At 39.2% G+C, this 18055-nt stretch overlaps 2 protein-coding genes across 4 annotated transcripts in view; one reads left to right on the top strand and one right to left on the bottom strand.

Annotated features, from left to right (window-relative positions):
• ubr5 (ubiquitin protein ligase E3 component n-recognin 5) overlaps window positions 1-6078 on the bottom strand; it is a 32317-nt gene extending 26239 nt beyond the window's left edge. For all 3 annotated transcript variants that reach the window (XM_053326595.1, XM_053326596.1, XM_053326599.1), the window contains exons 1-3: window positions 5856-6078; window positions 758-802; window positions 573-654 (exon numbers count right to left, since the gene is read on the bottom strand). In XM_053326595.1, the coding sequence (XP_053182570.1) occupies window positions 573-654; window positions 758-802; window positions 5856-5917 (189 nt within the window). In that variant the 5' untranslated portion in view covers window positions 5918-6078. The remainder of the gene's footprint in view (window positions 1-572; window positions 655-757; window positions 803-5855) is intronic.
• A 6612-nt stretch (window positions 6079-12690) lies between these two features.
• On the top strand, window positions 12691-15579 carry LOC128365966 (Krueppel-like factor 10). The gene is made up of 4 exons (XM_053326600.1): window positions 12691-12778; window positions 13352-13580; window positions 13873-14704; window positions 14939-15579. The coding sequence occupies exons 2-4, from the start codon at window positions 13359-13361 to the stop codon at window positions 15184-15186; spliced, it is 1302 nt and encodes a 433-aa protein (XP_053182575.1). The 5' UTR covers window positions 12691-12778; window positions 13352-13358; the 3' UTR covers window positions 15187-15579.
• Window positions 15580-18055: the final 2476 nt, after the last annotated feature.

Here is an 18055-nt window from a genome sequence, read left to right as displayed (position 1 = left end):
TAAAGCCAAATACTCAAGAACCTTTTCTCTTTTATACCCCAGTCTATGATAATCAAACTGCTGATTAATTGCTGTGGACACTAGTTCATTTACTGCAAAGACATAAGTAATGTTATCACTACATCAAACCATTAACACACACTGCTGTTTTCAATGTGTTGCTTACTGTATTATTGCAATTGCAACTCCTGAACACACTTCCACCTGTATTCATCTGTTTGTCTCTCAAAGCTCAAATACACAAACTAAGATCAATTACTACATGTCTCTTCAGTGTATCTATAGCCCTATTCAAACTGGATTAGCCTAATTAAGGAGTCTCCTGTACATAAACATCCAATCCATTGAATCCAGTCTGAATCCTACAATTTATAAACAACAAGGTAAAATGGAAGCAAGCTACCCACTGTTTTTCATTTATTTATTTTCCATAGCGAACTTTGAAGTAATCTGATAATAGTGACCCATTTTCAATCAAAATCTTCCTCTCATGTGGAACTGTTTTTGGTGGGCAGCAGCAGCAGCAGATAATAAACCTACACTGTAGATCTCCAAGTAAAATAGGACATTACCTCAAGGAGAAATCCGGCGTGGTTGGGACCAACGACGCACTGTTTTAGTGTGGCCTGCTCCAACAGGCTAAGGTGTGGATGACTGCATTGGGAAAACAAGCACAAAGACACATGAGCCAACATAAAGGATAACTAACAAGATTCTGTTCACAGTGATTCATTCATTGCAACATTGAGAGACTCACCTGTTATAGCTGTATTTGTTGAGTTTCTCTGAGACTTCACGGAGCCTGATGAGATAAATAAAGACTATATTAATGCAAGTTAAAACACATCTAGGATCAAATGAATGCAGGGTAATGTATGTAAATCAAAAAGGTTCAATGATGAGAGATACTTCACAACATGAATGACTGATTACACATTAATCAGGTTCATTTACATCCCTTTACTTAATGCCAGGACTTATTAATATATATACTATCACTTAAATTCTGTTTAACAAAATTGTCCAATAACTATGAGGCAAATAGGAAGCACAGCATTTGTCCCATGTTTGTCTTAACAAATCTACATTTGGTTATGCAAATAGCAAAAATGTATACCTTGCATAATAACTTACAATGTAAAAAAAACTCCAATAAAGTAAATTTAAATAATCTATAGATGTTACTGATGACAGATGACAATGCTTTTCTTTTTCTGCATCACTTGAGACATATGGTTGTGTTCTGGGCTGCTGATACCAAACATGTAAACATGTCAGTCATAAGCTTAAACATAGCAGATAGCACAGGTCACAGGTCTGGTTGTCAGAGCAGGAGGGTGAATGCTGAGTCCTATCTGATGATGCCAGTGTAGCAGCTTCTAACAGACCCGCTGAATAATGAACTGTGACTATTTTGTTATGGCCGTTAGTTATAACAATTTCAATTTTATGAGGAATGTTATGTTCTGTGAGTTTGGTATCTCAAATGAAAAAAAATAAAAAATGATTGTACCCTTGAGCCTCAGTGTTTGTTGCTATGGAGGCACCAGTGGCATTTTAAAAACACTGTTATTATGATAAGGTACAAATTGCTACTTCGATCCAAAAATAATTCAAAGCTGAATAACAAACACCGCATTTCCAGAATTATACATGACTAACGCTGGCAACTGAATTTCTACTTATTGGATGTTTCTCGCTACAATGCTCTTTGCCCTTTTTCTTAATTAATTGATTTTTCCCCCCTCCAGAAGACTGTCTCATTTTGCCCTGATGATTCATTCAGGAGTAACTCATGCCCGGTACTCTATCAGCCAGAAACTCATAGCTGCCCATGCAGAAAATGAATTGTTAACTTCTGCAACCCCGGCCGCCATAAATATCTTCTCCCACTTTACCACTCAGGTGCAAAGCTAGTCTTTGACTATGTGTATATTAGTCAAATGACAAGCATAATGAATGACGAAGCAAAAACGAAACGGTTAATTGCCTGGATGTTATAATAAATTGGAATTCTGTAGTAGAGCCAACAATGACAAAAACAGTAATTGGAATTTTTGCTTCCTGAAGAATAACTTCCCACAGTCACCCTTTCATAAACTATTTAGCATCATGTAACTTGTTTACCTGACAATCTAGCATGACAGTTATTTATCATATACATTGCTAAGATATATCCGTCCCTGTACTTTGTCTTGTGGCTTGTCGAGAAATACACGTCAACCCCTTAGCTCCTCTAGGTACACCTCTGTGGCCTCTGCTGTCATGTAAGAATATATAGTCCTGCAAGCTGTCCCACATGTGGTCATTAGCCACAGATATAGAAGTACTGAGCTACTCGATGCGATGGATGAACAAGCGCAAAATGCAACAGGATGTCAACAGAATCCAGCTGGTACTTTGAGATGAAAGCCGATCACATATCTAACTGAAAAACACTCATCCTTCTTAATAATGCAGTTACAGATCATTTATATGCTTTTAAAACTCAATTCACATGTTTTTGTTTGAACAGGGAATACTTAAATGTTTTTTTCCCAATTGGCATCCAGATTAAACATAATTTGGATGTTAATGTCCATTCAGTGCGTGTTTATTTTCTATTGTCTAGGCTTATTCACAACAATCTAAAATTCTTGCTTCATCACTGTGTGGCGAACCTTAAGAGGCTGACTAAATGTAGGTTCAATGAGTAAATGCTTACACTATAAGATTATAAGTACTGACCCTGTCACTTTCCTCTGGATCACCAAATGTGACATACCACAGAGACAGCACATGGTAGAGTCAGAAATCCCCTCACAACACAAAGGCACGTTAAAAGCCTGTGCATCTGTCCGCAGAGTGCAGGGAACGTAAGAGAAAATGACCACAAGGCAGCCAGGTCAGTCATTCACCGATTTACCCGTCAAGAAATGGCACCGCTCTAGCATAGACACACAGTCTACTCGCCTCAATGAGCCATTTAAATCAGTTTTACAGTTTTTCAGTTGAAACACGGCACACACACACACACACAAAAAAACATATTCAATTCCGTCTGACTGCAGGGGAGTCTTTTGCATTTCCGCTGTGCTGTTCTTATGTCTCTAAGCAGAACTCAGTGAACAAACCACTGGCATTTGGTTGAAGAAATCTGACCGGATGTTCATGCCAGGCAAGCACTTCTAATGAGCCAAGCTGGACCAAGCCTTTTTATTTCAGATAGAAGCACTTATCTGCTTTGACAACTGCAAGTTCCTTCATGGGGAAAAGAAAGGAGGGGGGCCCAGCAGCACATGGTGACTGTAGTATGCAATGGCATGCACGCCTGGGGATGAAACAACCCTGACCTCTTTAAGGAGCTGAAGGTCCATACCACCAAAATGTTTGAGTGGCTTTAGATTTATATAATAATCGTGATAATAATAAGTTTAATATCTACCACCTTTTATTCATAGTGAAACTCAAAGTGTTACAGTATTAATACCACAGAATACAAAACAGAAAGAAAATTCGATCAAGAGTTAAGATTAAAAACAATCTTCCTGAATAAGAAGGTTTTTAGGCCGAGGTTCTGTGCTACCCTAAGATGGTTAGGAAGGCTAAGGCCACAAGTGTGGTGCAGCAGAGCCAAAGGCCCGATCCCCCATGGTGTGGAGCTCAGTACTAGAGACCCGAAGGAGCAAGCAGTTGGTGGATCTGAGGGTGTGGGTGGAGGTTTGTGGTATGATCAGGGAGGCACATGTCTGTTGATGGATTTGTATAGGAGTAGCAGGACTTTGTAGTCAATCCTGACGCAGACAGGGAGCCGGTGCGATGAAAACACAATTGGTGTTACATGTTAGTGGTTTCGCACTCTCTTTTGGGTTCCTGGAAGAACTGTTCTGAATGTACTGGAGCTTTAGGATGCTTCTGCCAGGGATCCCTGTGAGGAGTGTGGTATGGATACGTTTTTCTGTATCTGACAGGGTTACAGAGGGGCGGAGGTTAGAGTTTTTTGAGATGGTAGAAAAAAAGTTTTCCACAGATGTCTTATATGGTGATAAGAGGTCTGCTGAGGGTTAAATCTAACACCCTTGTTAGTGACGGAGGAGGGGGGGGGGGGGGTGTCCCAGCCGTATGGGGTATGACTAAATCTGGTGTCGAGTGCCAATGAGGAGAGCTTCAGTTTTGCTGCTGTTTAAGTGGAGGACATGTGTGCGCTCATTCAGGCCTTTATCTTATTAAAGCTGTATCATTATATTACTATAGATGTCAATAGCGTGGAACATGTCCTCCAAACGGACTGCAGAAAGTTGCATAAACAGAGCTACTATGTGTCTGTGGTATCCACAGCTGTCCATGTAGGAGTATATCTGGAGTATATCTGTGGCTTGAGACAGGTGCTGAGCCGTGATATGGCTGCAGAAGGGCTTAGGGCAGTTCAGATGTACAGCTCAGTATCATCAACATAGTAATGAAAAGCAATCCCACATCTGCTGCTGACATGTCCACGGGGGGGAGTATGTAGCAGGTAAAACAGGATGGGGCCAAAAACCGATCCTTGCAGAACACCACAGATGACAGGGAGCAATCTAGAAACCGGCATCCTCCCAGTGAGACACACTCAATACTAGTGGTTTACAAGATTGCGAACCATCATCTGTTTACCACCTTTCCTGTCAGTCAGCCCAAGGTTTATGCAAAAGAGTGGGATAGTACAACAACACAGCAAAAAAAAGCCTTCAAATACTCCGAGCCCATATACAGATCTTAATCTCAAGGTCATTCTAAAAACACTTTGACTTCTCAACCTCTTTGTCTTTAAGTAGAACAGCTCATTAATCATTTCAATCTCAATGGATGATATAAATAGATTTAACAAAAATCACATGTTCTACCAACACTGAAGAACAGTGTCGAACATAATTTCCTGGATCTATCTTCAAACAACTACTGACTCATTGTGCTGGGAAATTTCAGAAAGAAAGCCAATGAATGCGATATGATGCATGACACTACTCTTCATATAGTGCACAGATGAATTTACCGTGCGTGTATGCTAGAACACAACGGTATTTAGGTAACAGTGAAAGAATATAAAATGTGTGGTCATTTCAACATTGGAGATTCCAGCATCGACCACAAACACACACACACTTTATAAGCCTCAGCTTGTCCCCCTATTAAAGTCGATAACAGGATTAATGTGAATGCAATGTTGCTAACTGTGCATCACTGCATATTTGAGATATTTATCTCAGTGCGCAGAGCTAAAAAACAGACAAATTGTCTAATTATGTCCGACTATGTAAGCTAGTAAGCAGTGCCTATATACTTCCAAACACCGGCCTGACACAAAAGAGCCTCTAATACAAATATTTGGCTTCGACAAGAGCGTGGTAGCACATTAGCCTGCTAGCATTAGCAGCTAAGCTATCGGTTAGTTAGCTGACGTTAGCTACTTCATTGATCTTGATAATCAACCAGACGCCCCACAAGACAAATACAGACACATGTAGAGAGAATGGAAATGTAATATAGACACGACGACTCGTCCAGTTTTCATCAATGTTGTGTTTTACGACCTTTATTTCCCTCTCTTTCCCCCCCATCCCCCAACCCGCATTGTCTATCTCAACTTTGACTGTGAGCCAATCCTTCCAGAGAGCCGAGGAAACCGTCCGATAGCAGCGACTGTTTAGGTAGCAACAAGCTAACGAGGATTGTTCCAAGATGCCGGGCCTTGTTTCAACCCCAGAGAGAGGGTCATTTCAATCATTTCAACCCGAAGTCACACGCATGGCAATGTCTGCGTCGTTCACAAATACAACCTCGAATACTATACACCACAGTCCGCACATATATATGCTTTTAATTCTGTTTTTAATTACCTGTCATTGAGCTGGTCCTCGGTCCCGGGCAACGGGTGAACCACGAAGTGTATAGATGTCATGGGGTCAATCCAAAATCACACACAGACGCGTGAAAGATGTGGGAAATAGTTAATCTTTCGATGGCTGTATATATATGCGGATTCATAGGAATCTTTTAATGGCGAAAACCCTCGAGTTTAGATCCCAGCTTCCTCACCCACATGCCGCCATCTTAACTCTACCAAAAGCTTCTTCTCTGTGTGTTGATCTAGCGCACAGATGCAAGCGCTCTGCTGGTTGGACCCCGAGAGCACACAGGAAATGTGTTAAATTGGACGGGATTGGCTTCAAGAAGAAAGGCACGAATACTGGAGTCAAAATACTACACTTACGCACTCCACTGTCTTTGTTCTCAACCAGTTTGTCAAATGCATCTGTTTCAAACACCTGCAGTCATTTTCAAGCCCGTTACTGTCCACTAACCATTAAGGCAAAAGAATGGGTTAAGTAGGGGTTAGGTCATTTCTTTGCAAGCTGAGACAATAGAAGATCAAAACGCTAAAGACAGCAGGAGAGCAGTACATGAAAAATGGAAAATGTGTGGTCCTCATGCATGTTTAAACTATTGCAGTAAATAATTCCATATTTTTCCAGTCAAAATATAAAATCAAACATCCTATTTCATTTTAGAGTACTCTTTGGTTCCATATTGGGATTATTAGTCCTTTACATGTGGAAAAAATGTAATAAGTTTATTTTTGTTGATCCAGGAATGTTCTGCACAAAGTAATGTTGCAATAGAAACTATGCTGTCACTGTATTGGCTTGTCCAGTTATTATTAATATTATTCAGGTTCCTCCACTTCATTTCAATTGGCCTTGTAAAATTACTAGTATTATAATGATAGAGATAAATTATGTAGTTATGGGTATAAATAATTACATTATACTTTGAATCCATTTGAAACACAAAAGGAAAAGTCATGATGTGCATGGTAGTTTTTGCTAAAAGAAGTGAGAATACATTAACTGCCACCAATCAAAACTTATTATTATTTCACCAGATCTTTATATTATGTCACCAAATCTTGAGGGAACAAGCTGGCTATACTTGGCATATTGTCAGCATTACTTGGGGAATGGAAAATCATGAGAGACCCTCAATTTAATACTGCTATTCTTACACGGGAAATATATTTAAAACTGAACTAACTCAAATCTGAGTCCTATAAAAGGAAAGGAACGTACTGTTCATATTGGTTTACCTCCCATGAAAAAACTGTGGCTGTAATATCCCAAAAGAATTTAAACCCTGTGAAGCTCAAGAAATGATTTAAACAGAAGTGGTGCAAGTATGCTCCCCTAGTTAGATTTTTTTTTAAAGGCAGGAGACACAGAAATCTGGGCTCAAGGTTAACTTTGTGTAAAACTGACAAAGAAAAGTGTCCTTTGAGCAGTGCTTAATTCTTGGCTGGTGCCCTGGATGTAAGAGGCAGTGCTGGCCTAGATATGGCAGCCAGTAAGAAGAGGAGGGGGCAGATGACCTCACCACACAGCACAGATCAAAGGATGACATTTGATATTTCATGGTCAGTTTAAAGGATTTTCAAGTAGTCTTAAAAGATAATAGAGCAGACATTCTTCTATCTTTTGAGGATATCCATTGTAACTCAAAAGTATTTGTGGTTAATCTTGCAACCTAATTCAATTAAAACGTGTGTCTTTTTGCACCAGCAGATGGCAGGATTTACCTTTCATAATGAAAAGAGTATCAGTCTCAGAACGCCATATGAAACCAGAAAGCATTTGACCCCTTCATGCACTGCTTCTCTGTGTATTTGCCATAGACCAAAATGTACTGTATGGACATATTTACACACACAATATATATACACACATAGAAAACACTGAGAGATATGTAAAAGCACAGGCTCTATATAGATAGCTCCACAGCTCAATAACTGACCTCAATGGCTTATTGTCAGATATCTGATTTAAAATATACTGCTGAAAAAAACTATTGGAACTGAAACTGACAGGTCATGAGATGTCACCATAATCAAAATGAAATATGTCACACTGTGAACATTATCTCTATGTCAGGTTCCTCATTCAATTTTTATTTGCAGCATGAGTTCCCTGTGTAGCCAAAATACTGAGAAATGTGACCCAAACCTCTTATAAATAAAACGATAGGATCAATAAAAGCCCCCCCCCCGCCCCCCATTATTCAGTCTGGCCTCCAGGACCTGTTAGGACCTTAACAGAACAGATGATTAATAAGATTGGAATAACATAAATGTCACATAAACTGCTCTTTTTTCTAGTAAACCATTAAAATGCCAATAAAATTGCACTAGTAATTACTTACTACTTGACTTTTTTCAAATAATGTTGATGTTAAAATCATGAAAAATACATTTTATATTTTGGAATTGAACTGTATATTTCCATTTCATCTGTTGATGTTGATTCCTGCTACAAATGCCACGTCACTCAACCTGCAGAGACAGAAGGAACTTTTTTAGAAACTTTTCTGTGTGTTTACTGAGTTCAACACAGAGGTTAAAGAAGCCAGGTCCATTGCCCTGCAAACCTTGTAACTCAAACAAAACCCCTGAAATCTCCAGAGCTATTTTTAGGAAGTCTGGCACTGGGTTATCAAATGACCTCCGGTGTTGTTAAATACGGGTGCAAACACTCTACACTATCCCCACAGCAAGGTTAGTGGGTTTGCAGCTCTAAGAAATTAGCACATTTCAAGTAGAAAACTAATTAAATTGAAATGGACTGTTAACACGGATAAAAGGAATCAATTCTTCTTCATAAGGTTCTGTGTTTGAGCTATTATCAATTTTAATTAATTGTGTTATAACCTCCAGGAAGACCCAAAACTAAACCTTCACCACACTTATCTTATTGACCCATTTAGTCATTGATCAGTTGACCAGCACCAGCTCCTGTCAGTCATGCCACAAGTATAAGTTATACTCAGTAAGGTAACACAATCACTAGACTTTAAAATAACCCCGCTTAGTGCTGGCTGTGGTATATCTTTACAGGTCCAGTGCAGTCCTGACAGGGACAGGTCAGGGAGCAACTCTGCCTGTTAGCACTAGATCAGTCCAGGCCTCCAGCACAAACCCTCTGCTCCAAAAACCCAAAGATACTAAAAAGCTTAAAGGGCATTATGCTGGCCTGCATACACATGACGAATAAAGAGGAGTAGTGAGCTGCTCCTGGCTGCTGTCTTCTAAGAGGCTTTTAGTTTTTGGAAAGAGACAGACATCCAATTCTGTAGCAGGCAAAGAATCATTGTTGGCGGAGTCTCACTTGCCATTCAACACAGCTTGAATATTGGCGGATGTTGTATTGGCTATAACCCAGCTATAGCTTCTGGGGCAAAGCAGCCACTAGATTTGAAGAAAATCAATCTGTCCATTGCACAATACTATTCCCATGTTGTAAAGTCCTGCCCAAATGAGTGTGACTATTGTAACTAGTTAACACTGCTAAGAATCTGGGTCTCCATTGCATCATGATTAAAAACTAGGGCAACCTGATTGGCCAAGGCCCGGTGACATGGCACAGTACCCTGCAATCCTGTAATGTCTAAGTCTGTAAGGTGTGATGTGACCTCAATGTGAAGGCTGTTTGGATTGTTGCACCATTTAAAAAAAATATTAACAATAAATTAAAACCAAATCTGTGTGATATGAAAGGAGTGGTTAGTAGTGATACTCCCCTGAGCTGGCAGTGCCTTAAAGTCTGTTTTGGATCATGTGTTGGCATGTTACTCTTGTACCAGGTGGTAATGTTGGAGGTGTTTTCCAAATTAAGACATATACAACACATTCGCGAGAGCAACTTCATAAGGTGATGAGCTGTCAATGTTGTGTTTCCAGGTTGTTCTGCTGCCCCCAAGTGGCCAAAAATAAACCAGTGAATGCAGCTTTAAGTTTTTAGTGAAGTCACCATTGGATGGCACCAAACTAACAGGAAATAATGTAAACTTAATTACTTTTATGATGTAATGATCCCAATCCTTGAAGAACATTAGTATGTTGTAACACTGGTGCAGTAACATGATACAACAAAGCAAATGTAAAAAATAAGCATGGGTACATTTCAATAGTCATACAATGTTGGTTACAGAAGGGTGAACAAAGCTTTGATTAGGGTTTATAAAGACACACAAAAACTTTTTAAGGTATTTTTTTATTTGGTATGTTTCTTCAATACATGAAACCATTTTACACATATACTCAAGTTTCCTATACATGAATTTGAATTAATGAACACATTTCATACTGCATTTGGTGTAGAAGGTACAAAAAAGCTATAAATATCTAAACTCACTGGGGATTCAAAGCATTATATTGTAACAGCACATAACAATTACAACATTTAATTTGTTCTGAATTTGAAATATGAATTATCTGCTATAAACCTTTGGCTGGGTAACCATATATTAGGGCTGCAGCTAACATTTATTTTTATTGTTGATTAATCTGTTGATTATTTTTTGTTGTTTGGTCTACAAAATGTCAGAGAATGGTGAAAAGTGTCAGTCACTGTTTCATAAAGCCTAAACCTGACGTCTTTAAATGAATGTATGTTACTGACTTGCCATCTTCTCCAGAGTTTTGTGCTTTTTTTGTCTCATATGACCTTTGTTTGCGGACCACCTGCTGTCCCCTTTGTTCAGCCTGACGTCCATCGCTGTTGCTATTATTTTTAGTCATATTTACCCACTGCTACCACTGTTATTAACCATATTTCTATTATTGATGTTATTGTTGTTGCTGTGCTTCTCTGTGTCTCTCTTTGCCCTCCTTCTTTCTCTCTCAGCCTTTTTCCTTGCTACTATTGCCAAGTTCTTGTTCATGGGGCAATGTTGGGTCTCTGTAAATTAAAGAGTACAGTCTAGACCTGCTCCATGTGAAAAGCACCCTGAAATAACTTCTGTTGTGATTTGGCGCTATATAAAATATAAAATTGACTTGACTTCAAATGGTTTATTTTTGTTCTGACCAACAATCCACAAGATATTCAGTTTACTTTCATAGATGCCTAAAGAAACCAGAAGTTATTCACATTTGAGATCCTGCAACCAGAGAATGTTGTAAGTAATCAATGATCAAAATAGTTACCAGTAAATATAATAGTTTCATGTAATTAATTAACTGACTAATTGTTGCAGCTCTACTGTATAGTCCATACAGAAAAATGATGATGGCAACAGTGTGTCAAAAAGATGCATTTGATATTGATTAATGTATTGTTATTTATATTGCTGGAGTGAAAACAAATCTCTCTGACATATTACACTGTTATTTTGAGATATATGTACACCCTGTAAATGCTAATAAGATAGAACTGCAAAGAACTCTTTCAGCTTTGGTAGATGGCTGGAAATCCGTGTATCAAAATTTCATATGTTAAAATGAATATATTAAAAAAACCTATATGAATATGTAATTATTTATTTGTTCTTTTCTAGCAAATCGTTCCTGGATATGCTTTTGAGGAACACCCCACAGTGCCAGACACAGGCAAAGGGCTGTGCGTCTGTGTGTGTATTTCTCCATTGTGTGTCTACAGCCGGCCTTTTGTTCTGGATCTCTGTGCTGTGCAGGAAGGTCTAGACAGCTGACACTTACCTAATCCATGGGGCTGCCTGAGGCCATCTCCTGTTGGCTGACCTCTTTCTCTCACAAAGGACAGGAGGCCTTCTAATTGAAAAAGCTGTCAAATGAAGAAAAAATAGAGAGAAAGAGAAACTTTGACATTGCAGCCAGTTGTTGCATCTGACAATTTGCCAAATGAGAATTGGAGTTTAGAGGAATTTCTCAAAGAAGGAAATAATTGCGTCTGAAAAAATGAAGTGAGGGATAATTCATTGTCCAATTATAAAGAGGGTTTATTCAGTTTAATTTATATCAAAATTTATGATAAGTACAAAAATATGAAACTGACAAATAACTAAATTAAGTTTGCTCAGATATTATTGACACAGTTTATTCTCAGAACAGTTCAATTTTTTATGGAGCAACCTGTTATGAAAGCAGATGTGATCCATCATCATCAACAACAACAACAACAACAACAACAACAACTAAAAAAACAACTAAAAAAAGAAAAGAAAAAAAAACAACAACAACTTGTAAACTATTTAAAGCTCTATCTAGATCTGCTGCAGACATACAGACCTGTATCTAATAATATATATATAGCCCAAACTTCCAGTTCATTTACACAGTATTTTTCTGGAGACAAAATCTGGCAATTCCAATTATTATTTGGTCAGCGGCACATCAAACTTGAAGACAAAGTTCATCCCACACTGCACACTAGATATTTTTAGCCATTGATCCCATTCTGGAGGGGGAAAAAGTTTAATATTCAACCTTTACTATTGCAACATGTGAAAATAATGATCAGCATCTGTTTTTCAAATGCATCACTCCAAAATCTGATTAGTCATAGAGGGTGTCTTCTCCTTCTCTAGTTGGTAAAGGGACTCATCCAAGGCCATGGTGTGTATTGCAGGTGGGGGGGCTAGTGGTAAGCAGGGTAGTGGTGTGTGTGTGTGTGTGTGTGTGTGTGTGGAGGGGGGGGGGGGTTAGGATAGGAATGTTTTTCACACGCCCATGCTGTTGTGTACCATGCTGCCTCCACGGTACCGTCAGCCCCCGATCACGCACCGACTCCCCCTCCCATTGGCCGGCGCCTAACACACCTTTGCGTGCCATTGGGCGACACCGTAAGCCACGCCCCTGGCTTCCCCACCGCGTTTTGAAACGATGAATGGGTTGCGAGGCTGAGGGGAAAACTGGGAAACGTACAATTTCGGGTCAAAGTGTTTTCGCAAGACGCAAAGGACGAGTAGTCAGCAGTTAAACCGGTCCCCTGAACACCTCTCACAGACTCACATAGATGTAAGTAAATCCTACAATGTCATATGTCTCCCATGTCTTTTTCCCTAATAAGGAAAAGTGTTTTTTTTAAATCAAGAAACTTGTTTTAATAAGTTATATGAGCTCATGATGTTATTGGAGAAAACACAAATAGCATGATTCATTTATAATGATACACCTAATGATGTGTGTCAAGCCTTTTCCATCACCAGCTTGTCTAGGTCATATAATGTCACAAAGTCATATACAGTTATATACAGTGTGTCAGTGATGGGTATTGAGCTGTGTGATGATGATGATGATGATGATGATGGCTGTACTTTGTGTGTGTCTGTGCTGGGTAATTTCAGGGAGGGGTGGTTGGGTGTTGTGTGACTGTTTGTGTAAGTAACAGCACAGTTGGTGCTTTTGTGGAGCAGAGAAGTAGGTGAAAGGGCCTAGTGCTGAAGAGCAGCAGCTGGTCATGCTCACTTCACATGCACATTAAAAGTTCTTGACTAAACTACAATGTGTTCTGCATTGAAACATAATCATCCGAATTAAAAGGATGGATTAGAGTGTCTTCTTATACCCATTTTTGCTCTTTTACAACAGCTAAGCTATGGAAATTGAGGAGCCCTATTCACACATCCAGGGTGAGTCGCAGCCTGCTCTCATGGGTCAAGGTGACATAGAGGCTGTGGAAGCTCTGATGTCCATGACGAAGCACTGGAAGACCAGGAACTTCAGGCTTAGGCACTTCAGACCTTTGACTCCCTCCTCAGACTGCTCAGAGGACGACTCTGCCCCCCCTGGGTCTAATGTGCTACAGGACACTCCTCTGGTAAGTGATCCATATGCATTAACAGTTGTCATGCCAAGACACCAAGGCTCTTACATAACCAGGCCTACCACTTGCATTAGTTACAAACTTGCATCTAATAGAATTTAGACTGCAAAGTCATCTCCAATCTTCTCTTAGCAAAACAACACAACTTTTATCCTAATAGGGCATTCAGCTCCAGGCTTTCAGTGCCAAGTCAGTGTATGTTGTAAGAAATGTTCCTGTGTATTGGTGCATAGTTTATAAATTAGTCACATAAATTATTAACATGTCTCTTGTCATTTCCTTTCAGTGCATGACACCACCATACAGCCCGCCCAACTTTGAGGCCACCCATCCACCCTCATTTGTGTCCCTCCATCAACCTTCAGAAGAGACTCTTCCACACACGCACACTCCTGCTTCTCAGCAGCTGTTCCAGTGCACCAGCGTAATCCGCCACACTGCAGATAGCCAGCATTGTTCCTGTAATGTTCATTCTGTGTCAAGGGAAGACAGGCTCTCTCAGGTTCACACAAAAGACTCTGATGCAGATTTGAACTCTAAAGTAAGGCTGAATAGTAGAGACTCAGAGGAGAACATTATAATGCAGTCTGACTCTAATGTTGCCACGCCACAGAAACCAGTCACTCAGACTTTGCCAAATGTGGTTGAAGCCAGCCAGATCCAGCCGTGTGTTTTAGGCCTGGATAATAAATCAAACACACCCCAGTCTGTCTCCTCTGTACAGGCTGGTATTACTGGTGTGCCTGTCTACTGCAAGATTCTTTCTGTCTCACCTTCGTCTACAAGCCCCACACAGAAACAACAGCAGCACCAACAGCAACAGGTTTCTCCTGCCCAGGTCTTTTTCGTTGGAGGACAGGTGACAAAGGGTCCTGTAATGCTTCTGGTCCCTCAGCCAGCTGTTCCTACTCTCTACGTTAAACCGGCGCTTTTGACTCCTTGTGGCACCAAGCTACCAGCCATTGCCCCTGCGCCTGGCCACGCTTTGGTGGAACAAAGACACACCCAGCTGCAAATAGAAGTGTCCCGTGTGCGCAATCATGTTTGTCCCCATGAGGACTGCAGCAAAACCTACTTCAAGAGCTCCCACCTCAAGGCCCACATGAGAACACATACAGGTAAGAGGCAAAGGATTTAAATGTAGAATTTGACCATTTTAGGGCCAAAAAAAGTAAATATGTTTCAATTATATTTTATATATTTAGATTATTCATATTTTCCAGATACTCCAAGACATTTGGCAGAAAATAAATTGAGATAAAAGGAGACAGTGCTGCAAGATGATAACACCATTGTTGGATAATATTTGTAAAAAGGCGTCAATTTCTACTTTACTCTCTGTGTGCCAACAGGTGAAAAGCCCTTCAAATGCAAGTGGGAGGGCTGCGAGAGGCGATTTTCGCGCTCCGATGAGCTGTCTCGCCACCGTCGAACCCACACAGGAGAGAAAAGGTTTGCCTGTCCCATGTGCCTCAGCCGCTTCATGCGCAGCGACCACCTGGCCAAGCACGCCCGGCGACACCTGGCTGCGAGGAAGACACACTGCTGGACGTTAGGAGCCGCCCAGTCTGCTGAGCTCATTGCCTCGGCAGTTGTCTGACTCAATGGATCTTAAAGAGAGACAGAGGGAGACAGAGAAATGTTAAATTGAATGTAAAGCTTCAGTCCACAGAGGAATGTAAAGTCTTGGTGCTGCTTGGTGGTTATTTAATGGTTGAGGCTAAATATAAAGGTGCTAATTAGACAGTTTATATTTGATTTCCAGCTACTGTTTCGCCTCAGACTGAGCAATTACAATGAAAATAGACTGTAGATTGTATTTTGTAAGTAATTTTCATAATAGTTTTACAAATTATGCTAGATGTATGTTTATCTTTCAGTAATGTTTGACCAAAGAATGTTGAATATTTTTATTATGTACCATATAAGAAAACTTTTGCACAATGCAGTTTTCCTAAAGGGAAAAAAGTATTTTTTATTAAACTTGAATACACAAACATTCTCTTTGTCTGTGAATGTGTCCAGATTTCTTTTAGTGGAGTTTATTTCATATCTTGCTAAACCAGTCAGTGAGGCAAACTGTCCCAGTGGTGGAAGAAGTATTCAGACCCTTTAATTAAGTTAAATACCAATACAACAATGACAAAAGAAAAAATCCTACTTAGGTTAAAGTGCATAAGTATTAGCTGTTTGATGTAGTTAAAGTATTGCAGTAAAAGTACTGCAATATTATGAGTGATGTGGTATGCAGTATTACAATGAAAGTACTGCAGTATTATGAGTGATGTAGTATGCAGTATTACAGTGAAAGCACTGCAGTATTACGAGTGATGTAGTATGCAGTATTACAGTAAAAATACTGCAGTATTATGAGTGATGTAGTATGCAGTATTACAGTAAAAGTACTGCAGTATTACGAGTGATGTAGTATGCAGTATTACAGTAAAAGTACTGCAGTATTATGAGTGATGTAGTATGCAGTATTACAGTACAAGTACTGCAGTATTACGAGTGATATAGTATGCAGTATTACAGTACAAGTACTGCAGTATTATGAGTGATGTAGTATGCAGTATTACAGTAAAAGTACTGCAGTATTATAGTGATGTAGTATGCAGTATTACAGTAAAAATACTGCAGTATTATGAGTGATGTAGTATGCAGTATTACAGTAAAAGTACTGCAGTATTATGAGTGATGTAGTATGCAGTATTACAGTAAAAGTACTGCAGTATTACGAGTGATGTATGCAGTATTACAGTAAAAGTACTGTAGTATTATGAGTGATGTAGTATGCAGTATTACAGTAAAAGTACTGCAGTATTATGACTGATGTATGCAGTATTACAGTAAAAGTACTGCAGTATTATGAGTGATGTATGCAGTATTACAGTAAAAGTACTGTAGTATTATGAGTGATGTAGTATGCAGTATTACAGTAAAAGTACTGCAGTATTACGAGTGATGTATGCAGTATTACAGTAAAAGTACTGTAGTATTATGAGTGATGTAGTATGCAGTATTACAGTAAAAGTACTGCAGTATTATGACTGATGTATGCAGTATTACAGTAAAAGTACTGCAGTATTATGAGTGATGTATGCAGTATTACAGTAAAAGTACTGTAGTATTATGAGTGATGTAGTATGCAGTATTACAGTAAAAGTAGTGATATATTATTATATATGACATCATTAGATTATTAATAGTGAAGCATCAGTGTTAGAGCAGCATGTTACTGTTGTAGCTTCTGGAGGTGGAGCTAGTTTACACTACTTTATATAAAGTTAGCTAGTTTATACTACTTTATGTACAGTTAGCTAGTTTATAGTACTTTATATACAGTTAGCTAGTTTATACTACTTTATATATAGTTAGCTAGTTTACACTACTTTATATACAGTTAGCTAGTTTACACTACTTTATATACAGTTAGCTAGTTTATACTACTTTATATACAGTTAGCTAGTTTATACTACTTTATATACAGTTAGCTAGTTTACACTACTTTATATACAATTAGCTAGTTTAGTCCAGTGGTTCTGAATAGCCATTTATACTGTATCATTTCCAATGCAGTGTTGAAAGTTCCCTCTCATTCTCTGTAATATCTACTTTAAGATAATCTCTAAGCATTCAGTCCACAGTGTGAATTTGATCTGGACTGTAGCATAATAAAACATACTGTCAGTTAACCTTGAATATCCATCAACCTTAGACTGGTCCTCTCTGTAGTTAAGAAGAATGGCCCCTCTAAGGAGTGGGCCTGTGATACTATGAAGCTCCTTATCTAGGTATTTACAGAAGTGGTTTCTAGGGATGGCATATCAATGAACCAACTCATCAAAGATAATTAGTTTTCCCTCTTTATACAAGTCAGTTACTTCACTCTAACCTTTGTCAACTCACTGCTTGAATCCCCTATCAGCTCTATCAGGGGCAAAGTTATCCCTACTCCATATCAGGAAAAACAGAAAGGTTTGGGTGTATCCCCTATTCCAGCATGTGCTTCAATGGTATTTTACACAGATAGGATTCGTCTGTTTCTTGAGTTTTTTAACATGTGCACAGTAAAGATATGACTAGAGAGGTAGATTTGATGTTGTAGTGCATGCTGGAGGGTGAAGGGGGGGAAGTACAGCTGCACTGCCCTGTAATACCATTGTAGGTTAGTTACCCCTCCATCATAGGGCAGATGCAATAAGAAGAGCTGTAGTCTTGGATGCCTGTTGTTCTTTATCAAATTCGAGAACAACTTTTTAAGTTTGCAAAAATGCTTGTGCAAGTAGGACTGGAATAGATTAAAAGAGATTAAGAAATCTTGGCAGAATTGTTATTTAGAGAATAAGACAAACATGGAAATGGGCATGGGCATCAATCTATTCAGAGATTCAGTAACAGACTGTGCTATGGGGTCATAATGGAGGGAGACAGAATTCTCAATTTCCAGGAAAATTTTGACTCCCAAG

This window comes from Scomber japonicus, chromosome 10 (assembly GCF_027409825.1).
Source record: "Scomber japonicus isolate fScoJap1 chromosome 10, fScoJap1.pri, whole genome shotgun sequence".
Lineage (NCBI taxonomy): Eukaryota > Metazoa > Chordata > Actinopteri > Scombriformes > Scombridae > Scomber > Scomber japonicus.
This window is presented reverse-complemented; position numbering and strand designations above follow the sequence as displayed.